Here is a 23,112-nt window from a genome sequence, read left to right as displayed (position 1 = left end):
TAAATAATGTGTTGCCTACTACATGTAAACTTCTGCTTCAAAGGCTGTTCCTGACCAGAAAACTGTTCTCCAATATGACATAAATCCTTTCTGTGACCATGTTTAAAGATACTTCACTTCAAAAGAGTCTGTATCAGGAAATGTATGGATAAATGCACATGTAATGACAGTAAGAAGTCGACTGACTGAACGTGGAAAACCTGAGCTATACTGTTGAGATCACACTTATTTTTCCAATGACAACTCGGGCTGTTCATCTGCCTTGTAAAAGGATGAGCATTTACAGAATGTTCTTGCAATTCTTTACACAAAAAAGGGAAAATATTGGAGGCGATGGTACTTATAGGTTATTGTGCAATGGTTTTATGGTCCGGCCCAACTGGGATCAAATTGGGCTGTATGAGACACCCCTGATCTAAACTCTTGGTTAGTTTCACTGTGGTTAACCTTCCACCGACGTAAGAACATTACAGTAAATGCATTGAAGAACTGCACATTTGAAAATTCGAGGTATTACATCAATGTCCGCCCTGTGACCCAAACCAATGCACTGCTGCAAACTGATGCTTTTACGCAAAATTTGCCAACTTCAAACTAGTTTTCAAGTGGGAAGAAGTTTACTTTGCTGAAGTGGCCACAAGTTTAATGTAAATTAAACACACGGTGTCACAATGAAGCTGTTAATATACTGGACACTGTGCACAATATCCGTGGTGACATAAACACAGACTTGAAAGGCAGCACATTGTTTGACATTTTATTTCTTTTATCAGTATTGCATTACAGCACAGGTGTACTCAATTTTACAACATCCCTAATCAGCAGCCCTAATGTCAAAGTAAGCGTGGTGATATTTGTGCTCCATATCTGTGTGATCAGATCCTGCGAGCTGCACAACATCAGCTATCTATTAGCAGCTATGAGTACATAAACTGTCAGCACCTGGAGTGTGTCTCTGTCTGATAAGTCCTTTAAACACAACTGATTCCACTGCACTTTCTAATATTTGATCAGACGGAGCTATAAAATACTGGGAATCCAAACGCTTCTTTGTTGAGTTGTAGATTGTGGTGTAAAAAAGCTGTAACTAAAAGGTTGATGGGGTTACGGCAGCTACATGCACTAAAAAACACTGTAGTTGACGAGGGGGAAAAAATCAATCCTACAGCGCCTACATCCTATTTTCTATCTCATTGTTCTCCAACCGTCCGAAACATTCTGAAACATCAACACAACAAATGCTCAGGATGACTTATTTTCATTTCTGAGTCCTAACAAGATGCAAAATTCTCTGATGTTACTATTTTCACGTTACATAACATAGGCGGGGTAGGACTTTGGCATAAATGGCATTACTAATCTTTAAACTTATTTGTGTTGTACTGTGCTGAATTCACAGGATGAATGTTTAGCTGACAAATCTGCAACATTTGAATCCATGCCAAAATAATCAGGGCTGCTCTAATTGCAAATCAAAGATACCCAACAATGCCAAGTAAATGTGGTCTTCCATTCTCTGAACTGAATATTAGGCCAACAGGAGAACGTTTACTTAATTATATTAGATTTCTTCAGGGAATAGAATAGATTCGATGCTTTGGAGAAAACATTCAGGGATTTTTGATGCGGATAAATCTCACTTATGTTACACTCCTGGCATCTTCCCTCTGCTCTTTACAGGTGTTTCTGTCTTCCCTTTGTATTTAGGTTTGTCTATGAAAACTGTTCTTAGATAACTTGATTGATGATTTGGCGCTAGATAAATAAAACTTGACTTATACAATCTATTATTTCAATGAATCTGATTTATTTGCTGAGAAATTAATTCGTGCCTTTATTTCAAGCTAACTCAACTACTGTAACACACTTTTTACTGGTCTCCCAAAAAACACCATATCAGTTATCGGTCAAATAAGATGTACATATCGGCATATTGGATATCGGCAAAAAAATCCAATATTGTGCATCCCTATTTGTAAGAGACCAAAGGCTATATAATATTGATCATAAATGTTCTCTTTGCTCAGTTGGCTACTTGTTAATTTTTAACAAATTGCTGGACAGTATCAAGCATCCAGCAGTGGTTATAGCTCAAATATCAAGACTCTATTTAACTGGAGACAAAACTATTTTTTCGACTACACGTAGATCATAAACCCCCATGAACACAGAACCTGTTGTCCTCGTTCGTGGACACTTTTTTGTGCTAACTAGTGCTTGTCAAAGCACAATACACTACTCCATGTAAAAACAAGATGGCAGGCACCTCTGCCAAGTCAGTGTGCAACCGATCCAGACACAAAAGTGGACAAGGTAAAAGCCTGATCGCATTTTATGGTTGAAACTTGTTTAATTCAGATTAATAATGTTTGTAGTTTGATATGGCAACACATTTGACCAATTTTTAGCAACACTAACAAGCTGCGACGCTGTTAATTAGGAAGGACTCGTTTGAAGACGTTGGGACTTAGGCAGAGGCAGTTAGAGCAGTTAGAGCTACAGGCTACAATGAGGCTGAAAACAGAGTTCAAATGACGTTTTTCCACACAACTTTTTATGTCGGGGCTTCAGGACACTTAGATCACTACAGATGAGCAGTATGGAGATACTTTGTGGATTCAATTATGTGTTTTTCCATTAGGTGGAGTTTTGTTGCTACCCCCTCTCCCCTTGGATCTCTGCAAGGGATGCGAGGACTCTAAAACTTCACCAGAGCCTCCCTCGGCATATGGGTGAGTAGATAATGGCTGAATTTTCATTTTTGGGTGCACTATCCCTTTAAATATCGTCTCGTTTGAGGACATAGTGACTTAATTATCATTGACAATGTTGAGTTTTTATAATTATTGGGACGTGCTGATCCCAAATAGCTAGGAAAAATAAAAAATCAATGCCAAACAAAGGTTGGATCTCAGGTAGGTAACACTGGAACAGGCCGACAAAGTCAGTGCGACGTTCACACATATGTGTCTGTGGTGGATCCCACTCACTCACGGGAACTGCCCATTGGTTCGACATCCCATTGTTCCGACCATATTAAACCCATTGTTCCGAAGTCCATTCCGAAATCATCATGATGCCCTGTGGTTAAGGTTTGATTAGGTTTAGGCACAAAAACCACTTGGTTAGGGTCAGGAAAAGATCATGGTGTGGGTTAAAATGAAAAAGAAAGTGACAAACACATAAGCCGTGAGCCTGCTCGGCCTCAAGCCTTTCCCAGCTGACCCAGAGCCAGTCGTGGCGCACCATACACCCGCCGCGAGCCATTCAGCACCGCGGACAGTCGGACTAATGGGATGTCGAACCAATGACATGGACCCCTCACTCACTCGAGTTGTAATGAACAGATTTGATTGGCTGAGTAACATCACATCAGGATGATTTAACACATGCAGTTGATCCTGATTGCTAAATCGGTGCTCCAGTGCTGTGGAGGTTAAAATAGAAATCCTTCGAAATTGAATAATTCTCAATACTTTATCAGTTATAGATCTGGGTCCGGGTAGGACGATGATTTTGCAAGCAAGTGTGATGGAGTCCCCCTGCACACACCTATTGCCGATACTAGATCTTCAGTTAGAGGTCACTTTTTTCCTCTCCCTTCCTTTGACTGAATTTCTTTTCCTTTTTTTTTTTTTTAACTCTCCGATCATTTCTCTCTGTCTCCCTCCTCCCCCCTCTGCGCCTCTCTCAGGTATAATCTAGTCTGTGTACAGGTCAAAGGTTTTGTAGTAGTGTGCTTGTTGCTCCAGTAACAACCTACCCTCAAGCACTGCGGTAACAATCTGCCCTCAGTGCCAGAAACAGACAAACCCTATCAATTAGAAGAGTGTATTATGAGCTCCACTCTAACCACATAGTGTGTGTGTGTGTGTGTGTGTGTGTGAGTCATAGTACTCAGAAGTGGTTTCACTACATATTACCAAAAGAGCTGTGGAATGAATTTTCTTATATATGTACACATCTGTTTTGCTTCACTTTCATATACGTATACACCGTTGAGGGATTTATTAGCATATTATTAGCATTATGTCCTGTTTAGTGTCATCGTCTGTAAAAAACCTGTGTCTGTTTGCTGAATTGTTTATATGAAGTACTTACATCATACATTTATCTGCATGGTATGTGTATACGTGTGTGTAAATATTCATGTGTACTGTATCTGCCTGCACACATGTGCTCGCTATTGTCTAATCAGGTCAGGGCGCGTTGATAAGTCAGCTCTGCATGTGTGTGCGTTCATGTGTTGGTGGTGATGTCACGCAGTGTGTGTGTCAGCATCACAAGCGATAGCCCTCAGGAGACGCTCTCTCCTCACGCAGTCCTTCCTATTGTTTCTCCCTCTTCCCTCATCTTCCCCCCCCTTTGTGGCTCTTTTAAGGTGGAACCAAAGCTTTGAGGTCAGGAGAGGGCACATATGACATGGGGGGAGAGTGGGGTTGGGGGGCCACTGGTTCAAATCTCCAGGCCAACTGGGGAAATGCAGATAGGGACGGAGCTCTTCTCTTGCTGGATAATTACCAGTGAAGGGCTTTTGAGAACTGCACCAGCTGCTGCTAATGAAAGCTTGATGCAGAGATGATGAGAAAATGAAAGAGCAGTGGATCTGTGTTTCAGACAGGTGGAGATAAGAGTGCTCGCTGCCCTGCTACATGGCCGTGCCCGGCAGCAATGCACTCTAGATAACTGAGATTTTGTTAACAAGCGATTGAAATCAGCTGCCAACCCTTTCTACCTAGAGATCCAGTTCTTTTTGAAGCAACAATTCATCCACAAAATGATGATTGGTATATCAATTACTCCACCTGTGTTACTTGAATTCATGAAGAAAACCTTGTTTTTCTCATATGCCCCCATGATGAATCCAAAAACAAAGAAAATTCTTGATGAACTGCAGTGAAATGGGGCTGTGTTTAACATCAGCAAAACTACATCCGTTTACAAACTCTCACACAACTCGTGCAGAATAATCCAAGTCTCATTTATCCAGTCTTGTGCTCAGTACTTCCCAAACTCATGCATCTTCACTAAAACCTTACCATTAAAACAGTGAGTTCACCTTGTCTGCTCCCTACTGCCGAGCCTGAAGCAAGCTGGCAGACAGACATGGGTTGTCCGTATGTAGGAAATCTGATCGATATCGAGGCAGAATTAATTCACAATGCCTTAATGCCGTTAGATGTGCTGTCATTCTCCAATAAATATCTGTTTGAATGGTACTGTTTTTCATTAGACTCAAATCATTTACCTCAACAAAATTCTCCGGCCACACATCAGCGAAAATGTTCATCATTCAGCATCGTGCTACGTTTTATGTGATATTGGTGATGTTTTGCGGCCTCTGCCTTCTTTCTGTTGGCTGAGTAGAACTCAAATGTTACTAAGCAGGATATTAGGCAAAAGGACACAAAAGTTCAAACAGTACTTTTTGGGGGGTTTAAATTACTAGTGGCCTACAGTACATAATGAAATAGCCACTGAATGACTTTATTTCATAAATCAAATATGAATAAAAAGAAAGAATGGTACAGTCATGGCCAAGTAAAATATGCCTCACCTGTTTGAATGATGTTTTTATTTCTCATTTTAAGCTGCTTCCAAATGTGTTTTCCCCCTGTGAGATTGCACCTATATGAAAATGTTAAACTAAGGTGTACCTACTCAGAGTTGATTGAACTAATTCAAATCAGCTGTTCTGGAACCGGAGGCGAATTTCTGTTTCCGACTTCCATTTATATATAAGTAAATATGCTGAACCATTGAACCAAAACTGTACATTCACTGAATGTAGAGTCTGTATAGAGACTAGGAAAGTCCAAACCCTAACCTCGTGATGTCATCTACCTGTTGAGGCCTGGTGATGACTCAAAAGTAGGGGTGGAAAAATCAATGCAGCATGAGGCTGAGGTGCGATGAACAGACTGAAAACTATCTTATTAGATAATACAGATGTTGACAAAGTTTTTCTTCTGAGACATAATTTACATTTCAAGAAAGGCGATATATCGCAATATATTTTATCACAATACTCAGCATATACATTATATTGTATCGTGACTTAAGTATTGTGATATTATCGTGTATCCTCTAAATGGATAAATAAGTTCAAATGCGTGTGCTTGCCCAGGCTCGTTACTCACATGATTCAGTTGTTTGTATGGTAAGGTTTGAGTGAAAACGCATGTGTTTGGGAAGTACTGAGCATACGACTGGATAAATGAGACTTGTATTATACAGCATGAGTTGTGTGAGAGTTTGTAAATGGATGTTTTTAAATGGTTTTGCTGTTGTTAAACCAGGTCCCCTTTTATTCCAATTCATCAAGAATTTTCTCAGTTTTTGGATTCTTTGTTCACACATGCGAGAAAAACGCTTTTTTCCTCATAAATCCAGCGTATCACAAGTTGAGTAATGGATATACTAATGATCATTTTGTTGATTAAGTGTTCCTTTAAAGAGCCCTTGTGGTTGTCAAGTGGCCCCACTTAGGATTCTAATGCCGTTATGTATTTTTAACTCAGCTCATCCACACTGTCTATCCACCTCTCCTCTCCTCTTGTGTTGTCCCATATTGTCTCCTTTGTTGCTCCTCTTCCTCCTTCGTTCTGCTCCTCTCCTGTTACCCTCTCCATCTCGTTATTATGCAAAATCTGCTCTTATATAAGCAAAGGACTCCCTTTTGTATGAGCGTCTAACTGTGTCTTTGTCTATGTGCCCATGTGTGCTCTAAATTTTAGTGCTCCTGTCTGTTTATCCATCTCCCTCACAAGCCATTCTGTTTTTCTGTGTGTCTGCCGTATCTGTCTTAAAGCATGGGTTCTCAGGGTCGTTGTGTTTTTTTATTGGGGGCAGCTGTGGATCAGCGATAGAGTGGGTCATCCATTAATTGGAAGATTGGTGGTTAGATCCTCCACTCCTCCAGTCCACATGTTGAAGCATCTTTGGAGCCCCAAATTGCTCTTGATGGTTGTTTCCATCAGTGTGTGAGAGCGTGTGAATGCTTACTGAGTAGCAGCTCACACCATGTATGGTAGCCTCGGCCACCTGTGTGTGAATGGGTGAATGTGATGTAGTGTGAAAGCGCTGTGCTATACAAGTGCAGTCCATTTCTTATTAGTCTTTCAAACAGGGGAAGCTCACTTTAAGTTTACATCATAAAATTTGTCATATTGTAGCGAGGCAGTAACTTATAAAAGGACCATTTATTTGAAGTTGTTTTTCAACCACACTCATGCCATAGAGCCACAGTAACACACCTGAACTGTGTCTAAAACTGTGAAAATGAGCTATATGGCTTATGGAAATAAGGAACTCCGGACGGCACTCCACTCGCCGCAGTCACAAAGGTGTTCAGCATTTTAGACAATTCCTCCAATCATCATGCATACACCGAGCATCCTCTCCCACCTACTGCTCCATTGGGTCCCAGGGAAGCTGAGCCTCCCTGGAAGTGACGATTTTGATGTATTTATCCAATGACCGTCTCGCTCTGCTGCATGAAAAAAACCTGCTTAGTGCTGTCTCATAGGAATGCTTGGAGGCTCCGCGTCCACCGTGCTGACACAAGAATGTATGACAGGGAGGTCACGTTTGAAAACTGGTGATAAACAGCTGACGTTTGAACATCATAGTCGTGATGTTAAACGCATCCTAGCGCACGTTTAATGTCATGTAAATTCTTATTGTAATGTAAATTCAATAGTGCATATTTGACCATTTCTTCTATGAAATTTTAGGGGAAGTTCAGCCTCCCTTGGTGTCTCAGAGCAATCGCCCCTGCTGCAAAGTCTTGACTTTTGTCAATCAGAATTTAGACGTTTTCCCACAACTTTCTGTTGCTTAAGCTGGATTTTGCCTCACAAACTATGAAGCTGCTCTTTGAATCTGAAAGCAGTTTAAAGAAATTCGTTGTCCATTGTCTAATCGGATGATTTGAGAGGCGGGCCTTCTGTGGTGGTCACGACAACAAGTTTACAGTTGGTAAACCATGGACGAGAAACCTATGGTAGTGGTTGTTGGATACCCAGAGCTATACAATCCGACGATTGACAGCAAGTTGTCAAACTGCCCCTGAGTCATCCTAGAATAAGCGTGGAAAGTGCCATCATGGAGGAGAAGCTCCTGGACCAACTGGTGGTACTCCCCGTGATCCACCCTCTTTTTAGGGTCTCATGTACCCACACAGATCTCAGTTTCCCTGTGCCCAACAAACTACTTACTGTGCCTCAACATTTTGGGAACTAGATACTAATTACTGTGAAAAAATAAATTAACTGTAGATTGATTACACAAGAAGGTTAATGAAAGGACGTGCTGGGGTGGCTGCCTGGCAACAATAAAAAGGCGTGGCAAGCTTTTTTACTGGTAGCATTCAATTACAAAACTGTGGGATCGAGGCCTAAGTCATGCCATGTTACCTTGAATTTGCGAAGAAAACTTTGTCTTGCCTGCCTCCACAGAAAATGGCAAATGTGAATTTACTGATTGATTTGGGAAGTTTAACAAGAGCAAAACTATATCAAAACATATGTTAACAAACTTACACACAACTCCTGCAGTGTAGTCCAAGTCTTATTTATTCAGTGACGTGCTTAATACTTTCCAAACACATGGATTTTCACTATAAAAGCCTTAGTACTGGAGTCTTGTATAGATACGTTTAACTTTCAGTTCAGTTTTAATAGTAAGGTTTAAGCAGAAATGTATCTGTTTTGTATCTGAAGCATCAAGCATACGACTGGAAGAATGAGACTTGGACTATGCTGCACGAGTTGTGTGAGAGTTTGTTAACAGATATTTTGATATAGTTTTACTGTCACAATTATTAAATCAATATGTTGACCATTTTCAGTGGAGGCATGCGAGAAGTTTTCTGCACAAATTCAAGGCAAACAGCATCACTAATTGATATAAAAATGGCAATTTTGTGGGTGAAGTATTCCTTTAAGAGCATCTTTTTAAAATCAGTCCTAATATTGGTCCAAGTGTTGTGGCAACACTGTTTTTTTCAACATGTTTGTATGAGTCCAGACAGGCACATCTGCTCTCAAGGGCAGCTGCATCCAAAAGCGCTTGACACTGATTCCATGTCATCAATCACACTGGCAATGAAAGATGCATTTACCACTTTAGGCTCACCTCCATGTCGCACTTTACGGGCAGACACGAGAAATGAAGGCAACCATAATAGAGATAATTAAACTCACATAACAAAGTGATACTGGCGCCTAAATGAGCAGCCTAAAGCACTTCATTAGTGGTGATAACATATGGTCTATATGCATTTTTCCAGAGGGGTAATCTTTGCATACTGTTGAGGATAGAAAAGTAGATGCTTTAATGATGTGATATATAAATCAGCCCTCAAAATTCCATCACCTGTCATTACCACTCTAACAGACAGATACATATACTGAATTTATATCACCTGATACACGAGGTTCAGTTCTATCTGATTGTTTTTAAAACCTCTTAACTGATGCATGATGCAAGCACGAAAACTTGATGTCACCACGACAAACTGCTACAACCCCAGCACGGCACTTATGTCCCAAAATTTTAATTCTTAAAGTCTGTGCACTAAAAGCATGCTCTACTATCAGCTGCTGAGAAACCAGAACATGATGTCCTCTTCAGCAAGCAGAGACAAATAATCCAGCGCTGTAACAACAAATCCCTGGTGGTTGTACAGCCTAAAACGCCAACAGACCTGTTAACTGACTGCACTCCACTTGAGGCAGCCTGCTTGGGAGACAGTAGCCTACAGCACAGTACACATTCATTACTCCCTCTTCATAAAAGATAAATAAATAAATGCTCCTCCTTTTTCTACACTAGCTGAAATGGATGGAAAAATATGACAGGTGTGTCAAATTGAAAGGTAAAGTTAGCGCTGCACGAATACGGCCAAAATGATAATCATGATTATTTTGATCTATATTAATATTGATGTTAGGGATGAAGTATAAGACTGGTCCTTACTGACAGCACTTATCCTTGAAGCCAAATTTACATAAAATTTACCAAAACAAAACTAAATCAACAAAGCACTGCTGTCACTCTCACGTTGTGCTATATTCCTTCACAAATCTCTATATAAATAAGGCTTAAAATAAAATTATTTTTCACCCGAATTCAGTGCATCTCCTAGAAGCAAAATATAAATAAAAGTGTTTACTAGACACATTTTTATTTTTGGCCAGATGGAAAGTGACTGCATTGGTTATTTCAGTCTGTCTTCTGGAGCTGGATGGATACTGTGACACACTGTACAGCATTGCTGGATGTCTGAGTTGACACTGGACTAGGACGGAGATTCAGTGAGGTCACATTAGCGACGTTATCCTCCCTGGCCTTCGTGCACCCATTGTCCTGCAGTTTGTGGTGTTTTTTCAGGTGGTTGAACAACTAATGAAGCTCAGTGCAAGTTCAATCAGGAAGACTTTCTTTGTGCACATCCATTTACAATTCTCTCCCTCTCACTCCCACTGCTTCTCTTAATCAGCAGACTATGGTTGTTCACTCTTCTAGTTATCCAATCAAATGTTGCCATGATCTCTATCAGCCAATCAGGATGCTACTGCAAAATTTTAAATCTGCTCTCTCCTCTGCTGCTGTCAGATGTCATTTTAAGCGGAACTGTCATACCCTCCTCCACCCCGTTCACCTCCAGCCATCGTATCCAGAGTCCAGGACGAGCTCAACAAAGGCTCATTCCTCTACTCATCCAGATCATCAGCACTTCTCTGTCTTCTCCACATCTCTTTCTCATCTCATCTTCACCAACTCTACCACCATCACCAGCGTCTAGACCCCGGGAGGTTCCCTAATCGACTATGGATTCATCACCCTCCTTAAATCATATCATCTCGATGGGGGCTAATCGCCAAAGACTTTTCACATTTTTCATTCTTACATGCACACGTTAATAAATATTTGGGAACACTTGACTTGAAGGTATCTACATAAGAGTGACATGACACTGTCATAACTATGACATGACATGGTCATGAACTTGTCATGAACATTATGTACATGTCATAAACCTTTATGACTGCTGTCATTAAGTGTCATTCGGTTTTTGTAATGACAAGTTGACATTGTTTAGGTTGTCTTGATTATGACACCTTGATATTAATCAAAGTGACATTACCAGAAGTTGTCTTTGTCATGACAAGTTGACATTAAATTTGTTCGGGACATCCTTATAATGACAACTTGACATTAATAAAGATGACATTACCAGAAGATCTCTTTACATTAATGTCAAGTTGTCATTATAAGGACATCCCAAACAAATTTAATGTCAAGTTGTCATAATCAAGACAACCCAAACAACATGACACTTAATGACAGCAGTCATAAATGTTTATGACATGTACATAATGTTCATGACAAGTTCATGACAGTGTCATGTCCTAGTTATGACAGTGTCATGTCACCCTTATGTAGATACCTTCCAGTAAAGTGTTACCAAATATTCTTTTACTACAAAAACAAGTCTTTCCTAATTGAAATTGTGTTGCTTTGGGGTGCAGACAAGTCTTGTGAACTCTAAATCTCAAAATACTATCAAACCACACACTATTATTGTAATATTCAACACAAAAAATTCTATATCAGTATGTTCCGTGCACCCATTTCCTAATGAAGAGGCAAACTCCAACTAAAAAATATAATTCAACTTAATTAAATTCCAAAAACATTGATGGGGGGACCTATTTGTCGCCACTCATGCATGGGAATTCTAACTGTGTGACACATCAAAAGCCCTGATCAGCAGCCAGTGTGAGAGATGATAACATTTTAAAGAAGGAAGCCATGAGTGGGAGAATGGATCGCTGTATTGTATAGAGCAAATTACAACAAAGCACCAGCGAAGATGACCTACCACCAAAAGAAAAGAAAAAAAAGGAGACGGTATCACAAAAGCTACCTGTCTATTTTTTTCTTATTTTTATTGTCTTATGTAATGATAAGAGTGATAACACATGTTATAGAAGCTATTGTGCACGGATATAAATACAGGAGTGCCTTCAGATTTTGAATGACTGGTATAGAGGGACTAGCTCTTCACCTACTGCTCCAGACGTTTGATTTTCATTTTGCATGTGTGCTCTCAGTTGTGTATTGCTCCTGTACTCCACTCAGGACTGCAGCCGCAACATTCAGGAGAGGTTTTCACAAGCATGACAGGTGCCACGGCTGTAAGATTAGGAAATTATTTTATATGCAGCGGAGTATTCTATGAGCTGAGCATGCATTTTAATCGTCAATATCGCACTCGGTCATGTTCATTTAATTGTTGAAAGCCTAAATCGTCATTGAGATTAATATTCGATTAATTGTGCAGCCCCAGGCAAAGTTACACGAAGGTTCTTAAGTTATCCAACACCTTATCATTTCAGGAGACAGTGCCTAAGGAGGGTTAATGTGCTCTGGGTGTTCTGATATTTTAACATTCAAGAATCACAGCTTATATTATTGCAACATATTCTTTCTCTGATTGGCCCATGCAGTTTAAGTATCACTTTAGGCAAACCACATCTTTACCAGCATTTTGTGTGATTGCACATCTCTGCAAGTGGCACACAGTGCTGTTGTATTTCCACTTGTAAGTCACTGATGCAATGCATTCACATTTTCAATTTGCATACAACATTTTTGTTGTCGCCAGTCCTAGTTTGCACAGGCAACTACTAACATTTGGCCCACACTAGGCAGCTTATAAAACATCTTTATGTCATATGAAAAGGTTGCTCAACCTGATTTGAGTCCTCTCAATCGCCACATCAGAGATTTTGTCGGCAGTTCAAAAACATGTGCTGTGAGGGTGTCTGTATCTGGTTGGTCATTAATGGTAAGCTTGGTGGTTCCATTAGAAATAGAATAGAATAGAATAGAAATAGGGTGAGAGTAGAACAGACGTTGAACTGCTTGTTGTACTTCTATGACTAGTTCACAAGAAAATAGTACAATTTATTTTAACCTCCTGAGGCCCAAACTTTTGTTTGATATGCATTTTTAATTTCTCCTAGCTATTTGGGATCAGTAGGACCTGATAAGTATATTGTCAACGATAATAAAGTCCCAATGTCCTTCAATAAGCTGATGATAGATTTCCAATGTCCTCAAACGAGTACTTCATAATTAACAGCGTCTTCGCTTGTTACTGTTGCTAAAATTGGTCAAATTTGTTGCCATATCAAACTTAAAACATCATTAATCATAAATAAACAAGTTTCAACCATAAAATCAGATTAGGTTTTGTCCACTTTTGTGTCAGGATCAGCTGCAGACTGACTTTGCAGAGATGGCTGCCATTTTGTTTTTACATGGATTAGTGTATTTTGTTCATACTACCACTAGATGGCACTAAAAAGTGTCCACAAACGAGGACAACAGGTGTAAGTATATAGGTTTTTTGTTTTGATTGTATTGTTCATTGACAGTAAATATGCTGTTTTTCAACACTGGATTGTGTTGTTAACGTGCTAACTAGCTAACTAGCGTCAAGACGAACTTCTAGTTTCTCTGTCTGAAAGACGATTACAGACTACTGCCATCTTCTGGTGTGAAAGTTATTTCCACTCACACAAGCGTAGAACATACGTGCTGGCTGGCCCTCAGCTGTAGTCTTTGTGGTGAGTTCATGTGCGACTTTTTGGCCGAGATATGGTGACGTCAGGCGACACAGCAGGGGACCTTTTTTGTCGCAAGGTCTTTGAAGTTGGTTTGGTATGTCTGGGCTTTTAAGTCACACTGAAAGTATTGGACTCACATCGAGGTGATAAGAAAGACACCTCCAATGGGACGGCCATGTTGCTCTGTGTCTGCTGTATAGGCCACTATTTCTCTACATGTTAGCCATAAGACACTCTGAAGCTGATATACTCCAAGCCATCTTTGCTGTGAGTCTGTTTGACTGCCCCCTAGTGGTCCAAAATCTGTTCAGGTAGTTTTGAGTATAATTCCCTGACAGACGTCTCAATGGGGGATTTCTTTCATCATTTTACTGGTCACAGATGCCCCAGTGTCGAGCCTCGCTCAGCACATCTGTTTGAACGGCCATTTACCCTTTTTGTCTGGTTCCTTTCTTCCCTGACCCTCCTCTGTCTTTCCTCATCTCTTTACTCTCTCTCCCCCTCACGCCATTCCTTTCTGCCTTCCTCAGCCGTCAACTTGGCCCATATCTGTCCGCCTGTTGTCTCGTACCATCTTGTGTGTATTGGCCTCTCGCTATTCCTCAGTCACCCTCCTGCCAGTTGCTGTACCCCTTCTTTCATCCCTCCCCCCTTCTCTCCTTCTGTATGTTGTCAAAACCCTCTACATCAGTCTCAAATGCTCTCTCCTTGGAAGCACACTCCCCCATACATCTGTCTCGCTCTCCTCAGGAACTCTCTACCCTTTTGTCTTTCTTTTCTTCCCTAATTCTCTACATTTAGTTTGACCTTTTCCTTTCATCTCTCAGCCTGACATCCTCCTCCTGCACGGCCACCTTTTCTACTTTTATTATCGTCCCTTTTCAAATGTATATATTCTTACATTTCATTACAATTGTTCTTATGTAATCATTTACAAACACACAGTGGCACAAGAGCGGTATGACAAACAATGCCCATGTTCACAGAGGAGACTCCATGCTGATGCAGCAGGACACTATTTATAGACATGAAATGAAGCTATTTTTTGTAGATAAAAAAACACATTTTGCAAAGCATTTAAGACATGTGAAAATGTCTGTGTGGATGTGTGTGGAATATTCAATAATACAACTCAAATGAAAAATCTCTTGTTATATACAGAATACACACCCAAAAACACAATTTCAAATACTTGTTGTGGGTCCAACTGTGAAAGGAATTCTTTAGCCTCAATGGCTTTTCTGCACTTTAATTATTAAATTAAATGTCTAATATCATCAGGTGCCATGCAGCAACAGCATTTATTATGCATAACACATTTATACTCCCTACTTCTGTTGCAGCAAATGCATCTATGTACTACTTTGATTCTAAAATGGACACTAAAAAGTCTATATGCACAATAAGTTACATTTATGTAAAACTCGCAGTAGTGGAGTGTAAATACAGTACATTTACTCAAGTGCAATGTACTCTTTGCTTGAGAATTTCTACTTTGTTGTTTTGCTGTAAAATGAGAAAGTTCGTGACCCAGCCGCCATGTTGGATACAGTTAAACAGGAGTACCAAGCACCACCCACCAGCTCGACCAACTTTCTCATTTTACAGCTAAACAGTACACCTAAATATGTTTCTGAAAACATCTGAGGCAAGTAATAGACAATGCAGTAACAAAGTCTTGACTCATATTTGATCAGTGCTGCTTAGTTTGACAGATTGACCGCAGTTTACAAGCAGCTTTAGACCCTTTAAGTGTGGGTGGGTGGGGCTTAACTGGAGGCAAAACAATTCTCCACAGACATTAGCTAGCGCTTGGCTTATTCTAGACAGTGGAGGGAGATGATGCACTCTCGGAGTGGCAGACCACACTCTCGGGACTCTGTCTGGGGAGACAGAGCAACAGAGCACCAAGCGGAGTGAAGGTGTGATGAATTTAAGTGCTCATTATTTCATACAGAAATATAAAGCTCAGTTTCTTCAACCAATGAGGCTCTCATTTTAGTGTCGTGCACCAGACTGAATTTACAAACGCGCCATATCAAGACACTCACTCTCCGGGACTGTGAGTGTTACTTGAATAGGTAAACACTGACCAACGGGACCAGACTGGCCGACCCGTATGCTCTCACTCAGTGGATGGATGATGTCACAGGAAGCTTTGTGGTTGACTACTATGCCAATCTTACAAAGGAGGACGACACTTAAGTTTCCTCCAGTTTGTCGTGCTATTAAAGCTAACGCTAGCTAATGTGCTAAAAAGTTAGCATTTCAGAGAAATCCAATATTCCTCTTATTACGTCTGTCGTAATCCAAGTGCCCTGAAGCCGCGGCATGCAAAACTGACTTGGAAAGACGTAATTTACTTCACTTTTATAGCATAATTTCTCACCGTGGTCAGTTAGCCTGCAGGCATGCTGTGTTTACATGGCAACTCACGCGAGACTCAAGAACTAGCACCACCACTAGCCACCAGCTAGTCTCTCGCGAGAAATTATGCTATGCTAAATTACGTCTTTTCAAGTCAATTTTGCATGCCGCGGCTTCAGGGCACTTGGATTACGACGGACGAGCCGTTCTGCCGTTTTTGAAATGCATTAGCGGAGTTTTATTACATTTTCAAAATGTGGGTTCCATGCACTTCAAGCTGTAGCTGTTATTCCTGGCTAGCTGTTACCCTCCGATACCTGGAACGAGTTTTGTGGATTAATAAACTACACTGGACTTCTTGTCGGCATGAGGGTCAGTAAGTACTGTCTGTATTTTCATTCTAAAGTGGCAATTTCCTTTAACACCTCCCCAGTTTCTGATGAGGTGGACATGATAACCCTTACTACACATAACGTTATTCATCCCTACAACAGGAAATACTTTTTGCCTAACCTGATATGAAGTGTGCACTGTACATGTGAGCATTTAATGATCGCCTCCATTAAGTCCTTTTATCTTACCACATTTAACCATAGTTGTCTTTGTTTTTGTTGATGGGCAGAGGCAGCTGGTATGTGTTCAACTTTAAGTTTTGAGCCATGACTCCTATTGTAGCACCCAATATTACAATAAGACGACATTTTACGACTTTTATGTAGCCTACAGCCCTGTGGCGGCAAGCCTGTTTTGCGTCCAGTTAACAAATAGACGTCATTGTGACGTCACCTCTAATAGGGTCTACTGGCATGACTGACAGCTGTATTAGAGACTCCTCTGTTCTCAATGTATTTTGATGCTAACACTTATACTTACGTATACTTTTGCTCTAATGGGATTTTGTATTTTTTACACTGCGGTATTGCTATTTTTATTTAAGTAGAAGGTCAGAGTACTTTTTCAACTGGAAAACTTGTAAGTTTGAGCCTTTCAGGAACACACAGAGGTTGACAAATTGCTCCAGCATGTACCTCTAGGGCCTTTTGAAAACAGCAGCACAACAAAATGTTATGCCAACAGATAACCTTCCCAGTGTAAAAGTTTGGGTGGACTATTGCTTACACAATTAACTTCTTAACTGTCAAAACCAACCATCTAGCCGCTCACATAAGCTAACAACCCTCTCCCATCTGTCGTCCATTACCTTGTTGTCGGAAAGCCCGGTGACTTGGTCGACAAACTCCTCCTGGATCATGAAGGCAGCCAGGTTGGCAGTGTAGGAGGCCAGGAAGATGACAGCAAAGAAGGCCCACACGGACACTATGAACTTACTGGTTGTTCCTTTTGGGTTCTGCACTGGCACAGAGTTGTTGAAGACCAGACCCCACAGCAGCCACACGGCTTTGCCCATGGTGAAGGAAGGGCCATGGGGGTCTGACGGGAAGCACAGAGGACAGAGAGAGACGCAGGTGGTTTAGAAGACAATGAGAACATACATCATGTAAAGTACTCTGTTATGGGTGAGTTTGCGTACAGGCTTACCTCTTCCCTGCGCCAGGTTTCTGTTGAAGCCAAGAGGACTGATGTACTCAAACATGAAGACAGCCATTGCAGTCACCAGTAGGAGCATCACAAACATCATCACCCACACTGATGCACTGAATGGCTCTGTGAGAGACAAAGGAAGAAAGAAATAAGAGGACAGAGATTAAGTATTAAGACATGTTGGATTCAATTTTTACACCTAACACATCACTTTTTCTGATTCATGCTCACCCATTTTCTGTCTTTCCACGAACTGAATGAATAAATCAATCACACACACACACACACACACACACACACACTGAGAAAATAACTGCATGGATAACAAGCTGACTCCTGCATGTTCGCACACAGAGCCCCTACACAACCACTTGCATATACACAGGCACACCTCCTATTTGACAGTGTGAGGAGGCGAACACTATAGGAAGCCCTGGTGTCAGCACTCCTGTCCTCCCTCTGAGCTCACAACACTACTGCAGAGATTAAACCTTGCTCTAATGTATGGGAGAGCACTGCTGGCACAAGGCCGCGCACTGTGTGTGTGCGAAAGTGTGTGTGCTGGCAAGCAGCCATTATGGGGTATTCCTGCTAAGCCCTTATAATTGCCACTTTCACAGCAGTAACTGCATGCTGCATACATGTCAGTGTGTGTACCTGTGTGTGTGTTTCTTTCTACACTTTTATGTGATCCTGCTGGCTCTTGCTTCATGTACTGTATGTGTGCGCATGTGATGTCAATGCCAAAGCACTACGCATCAATTGAACGTGACCGAGCAGCCAAAACAGGGATATCCACGGTCACTCGAGTTAAAATCCTGCGGTTAAGTCCCTCTCAGGTAAGTGAGAGTCATTGTGGCAGGAAGCAGGAGTTGAGCTAAATCCCTCCGATGAAAGAGCAAGTATTGACAGCTGTGTAACTGAGCTGAATTGTGTTGTCAGCTCTGTATCTCAGGGAACACACACACACACACACACACACACACACACACACACACACAAAACAAATACCATCCTGCACTCACACAAACCAAAAAAAGCAAACAAGACAGATCTTCCTCTCCGTGTCTCCTGAGTCCGACAACAAAGCAACAGCTATTCGGTGACAGTTACCGAGAAAGGCTGACGGGGAGACTGTTCCGTTGCTACGGGAGACCATGACGCTGATCCCGGTTTCCACGAACGGGACGGAGAAATCGATGACCTCAGAACGCTCCTCATTGATCGTCAGAGATCCGACGGCCATGACGGCTTTCTTATAGACCACCTTTGGAGGGCGGAGGAGAGGGAGGGACGGAGGGTTACAGGGAGGGAGGGATGGATGGAAGGATGAAGAGGGTGAGCAATGAGGGATAAAGGAAGAGAGACAAGTGAGGACAGGGGGAGAGGAGGAGGAGAAAAGATGAAAACAAGGAGAAAGCAGGGGAAGGATTATGGATAAATCACAGGTGGAATGGAAAATGGTCGAGAGAGGGGCACAGGAAAAGAAGAGAAAGAATGTTTAATCTTTGTGGCATTCAAATGCAACAAGGAATTAATATAATCAACACAACTTTGAAAGATACAACCGACTCCTGAAACTACACTATGAGAAGTAAAAAGTTGTGGATGGTACAGATCTGGTACTAAAAGGTGGAGCTGTGAACACTGCAGTCTGATTGGTCAGTAGAGGACGGTCACTCTGCTCAGGGCTGAGTTGTGGCTGGTTTTGAGGCTCATGTAACCACTGTTCATACTGTGAAGAGTTTTACATATATTATGTGTGTGTTGACAACCTGAATCCATCAGCACACCTTAAATTTCAATGTGACAACTTTGACTATTATTTTAGTTTTTATATTACATACACTTTTAGTAACGAGTGGCTCTTCAAGTGATTAAAAATATATATTAATTTCGACTGGATATATCCCAATGAAGAACAAAAGAAAGTGTTGCGTAGCATTGATCCTCTGGGCTACAGCAACACTAAACCCCTGAGCTTGCCTGAGAAGGACTAAATGCACCAACCCGCTATTTTTAAGTATCTCATCAAGGGAGACTCTCACTGCAGCCTGATTTATTTTGTTCTGAAAATGTTGAGTGCAACCCCGTTCTGTGGACGATAACGGAGGTGCAGACTTCCCTCTGTGTCACCGATGATAATGAAATAGCAGGTGCTTGATGGAGCACTGAGTGACAACAACTATGCCCACATTTTAGAGAAATGTTTGCGGTGGAAACACTAAGGACACCCAAGGTCTAGGTACCATGTCTGAAGGGTTATTTTTGGTTCCAAAGGTTCCATACTGAAAGTGTTTGGTGGAAACAGGGTTTATGTTGCTGCCTATGTTGCCTATAAGTAGATCCACCACTGCTGCTAACTACATTTATTCTCTTCAAACTTCCATGATACCACTCTAAAAACTATAAACCGAAATTGATTGAAACACCTGCCAAATCTACTAAAGTATGAATTTTATTGACTGCCCATCAGTAACACTTTTAATTTCAGGCTGAATCTTAACCAGTACAATCGATATACAAGCGGGGGTCACTGCTAAATAAAACACGTGCCAGGTGAACTTCAAGTGAATAAAAGTCTGCCATGAAAAAAAATATAGACAGCAATAAAGTTTAAAGTCTTAAAATGAACTCAACTTTACCTTCAAGTTGAGGCTGGTAATTAAAGATATGCAAAAGACTTTTCTGCAGGAGTAGCTGAGATTTGTTTACTTTCCGAGCATTTACAGTCGGTGCCAAAGCCTCATAGCTGATTTTTTTTTCTCCACCCCGTGAAAGTTTTGCAAAGTCAACAACTAAAGCTTTTTTTTTTTTTTTTTTTTTTTGGGAACGTGAGGAACAGGAATATCCTGTCATACAGACTAATTTTCCCCGGAGCCCAGGCTTGCATTTTAGATGCGCTACAAACTAAAAGTGACGAGCAATCGATACTCTTATACATCATTCATGATGTGCTCCTGCACTTTCTTATAGTGCCACCTTCAAGACTAACAGGCAGGTAGTTTAAAGCATTTTGATACGAATACAAATAGATTCATCACCATAAAACATGCACATATAGATCACTCTCTTTTTCTCTCTCACACACACACACACACACACACACACACACACACACGCGTTCCTCTTACCTCTCCCACCATCCCATTCCAGACGTTGTTGATCTTCTTGCCATGCTTGCCATTGGTTACCAGGTACAGGTCATAGGTGAACTTTACATACTTGGCGATCTTTTTCAGAATATCGATGCAGAAGCCTTTGCAGCACTTCTTGATGTATGTCCCACCAGCCTCTGTTGTGTTGCTACAGAAAAATACAAACAAAATGCACACATCATTAGCCGATGATTTTGAACAGCAGCTGCTTCGACTAATCATCAACTGCGGTTTCCTGTCTGTGACAGAAAATGAGAGGCACGGCACTGACAATAACCACATTAATCCAGGTATGTGTTTTCAACTGACTTCATATTTTATTTCCACCTTTTTAAACCATGAGGACGTGTCAGCAGCTTCTCTTTCAGGCAAAAACAAACACAGTTTTCAACTCCTTTCATTCTACTTGTTAAATGTATATGAATGCACCACTGAGCAAAAATCACCCTGGGACTTTTTCACCTTTAAGTTCAGGTCGTCCTGTTCAGAAATGACATCAGAAGACTTGAAAAATATGCTCCCTCTCTCCTTCTACCTCTCGGTCTCTCCAGAGAGGGAGGTTTATGACGGCACTGCATCTGCAAGCCTTGTACCATCTGTGTATATGAATTTGAGAGCAGGAGAGTTCACACACACACACACATACACACGCACAGGAGTGCACATTAACTTTCAGCCACCTGGGACTCTCATTTAACTTTTAGATGTGTGCTAATTAGGGGAAGATAACCTCGTCCTTTAGTTTAACAACAACCTGGACGCGAACTTGATGGAAAGGGAGGAAAAAAAAGGAAAACATCCGACTCTGCAGTTACCTTCAGAGCTCAAACTCTGTCACTTTGGAGGAATTCTGTAGTGCCGGAAAAACATTAGCCGATTCTTGCCCCAAGTGCAGACTCCTGTGTTACCCTTACTAGTCGCCATCAATCTGTCAAACGAATGTCACCCCAAGTGGAATCCTTTCCCGTCTTCCAACTGGAGAGGAATTCACTTTTTATGGTCTAATAGTTTCGCACAAGAGAATAAAATGTTCATTTTAAAAAAGCCAGGTGCTGATCTGTCAGCAGTTGTGAATGACTTTTTGTGAAATGTTGCGCAATCACCCAGGGTGATTTTCTACAGATATAATTAGATATTATCTATAGCAGCTGTTGGAGCTGATTTAGAATGAAATTAAGGAGCTAATTTACATGTAAATGCCCCCTCAAACATACCATGTGTCAACAAAATCAGGCTAATTCACTGCCAGAGAAGCAATATGGCTTTTGTTTCCTCATCAATCTAAAATAAAGACTTTTGTAAGAACTTTGACACTCCATCTGTAACGCAGTATCTATTTGTCTCACACTACTAGCCCAACAAGGTGGCCTATGGCTTCCAGTATAGCACACAGGAGCAATGATGATGGTTATGGGACTAATCCAGAATGACTTACAGTAAGCCCTTTTTATACAGCCTGTTCAAGGCGGGTATGTGGCGCTGTTATTCCACCCCACCGCTCTTTATCAAAGGTAAAATTGCGGAATGGGGGACAGATTTGTCTCAACTTTAAGCCAGCGGTGGATGTAGTAACAGTCCCGAATTGACATCTATATAAAATAGACAGACAGCAGGACAGGACCACGAATGGGACACAAATGTGCACTTCCTTGGATAGCGAAGGCATAACCCACCCTATCCTCCCTATGATTGGCAAGCACTCATTGCCTTTGTTGGTTGGATTGGTTAGATGTAGACAAGAGGAGTGAGATTAGTCAGAATTAGGATAAAAATGTCAAGGTTAGCCAATCAGAGGCAGATTTAAACAGACTAAAGTGGTCTTTGTCTTCGCAATGATAGGAAATGCAAATTCAAGAACAGGATGGGTATGACGTTTTGGAGACGTGTTCTGTGTGTGACCCAACACCGGACGATTTAAAAAGCAGCAAGCAGCAGTTAGCAGCTAACTCAAAGACGAAGAACCACAGCCAAAAATGTCCACAAATTGGGGATTCAATGAGGTGCAGGAGACAAGATCAGCTGCCATATCCTCCTGAGACCCTGTGTCCTTTTTTTTTTTTTTTTTTTTCAATTTATTTATTTAAAAGGGACAATGCACATTAATGAACAGTAAAAACAGTGTAAATGTGCCGAAGTTAGCGCAACGCTAATTCACATTCAGAGTCCCTTAGCAGGTAACAAAAATACACAATTTAAGTAGGAAATAACAACAATAAAAAACAGGGGATTTCACATTCAAACATAGCAGCTAATGGGTCTATGAAGTGCAAAGTGCCAATTTACAGTATCAGTTTATAAAGTGCATGGTTGCCTATTTAAAGTGCGTAATGTGAAGTGGTATACTATATAAATAAATCTGTTTGCCCAGTTGGGTCAGTCCATTCCTGCCCCCTGGAATAGGC

General features: G+C 41.1%; 1 protein-coding gene across 2 annotated transcripts in view; it reads right to left on the bottom strand.

Annotated features, from left to right (window-relative positions):
* The window catches only part of grin2aa (glutamate receptor, ionotropic, N-methyl D-aspartate 2A, a), a 226,614-nt gene that overhangs the window by 23,704 nt on the left and 179,798 nt on the right, over positions 1–23,112 (bottom strand). For both annotated transcript variants that reach the window (XM_033645183.2, XM_078161659.1), the window contains 4 exons: positions 20,687–20,858; positions 18,666–18,819; positions 17,550–17,675; positions 17,212–17,441 (listed from right to left, as the gene is read on the bottom strand). In XM_033645183.2, coding sequence (XP_033501074.2) covers positions 17,212–17,441; positions 17,550–17,675; positions 18,666–18,819; positions 20,687–20,858 — 682 coding nt within the window. The remainder of the gene's footprint in view (positions 1–17,211; positions 17,442–17,549; positions 17,676–18,665; positions 18,820–20,686; positions 20,859–23,112) is intronic.

Source organism: Epinephelus lanceolatus, chromosome 18 (assembly GCF_041903045.1).
Source record: "Epinephelus lanceolatus isolate andai-2023 chromosome 18, ASM4190304v1, whole genome shotgun sequence".
Taxonomy (NCBI): domain Eukaryota; kingdom Metazoa; phylum Chordata; class Actinopteri; order Perciformes; family Serranidae; genus Epinephelus; species Epinephelus lanceolatus.
This window is presented reverse-complemented; position numbering and strand designations above follow the sequence as displayed.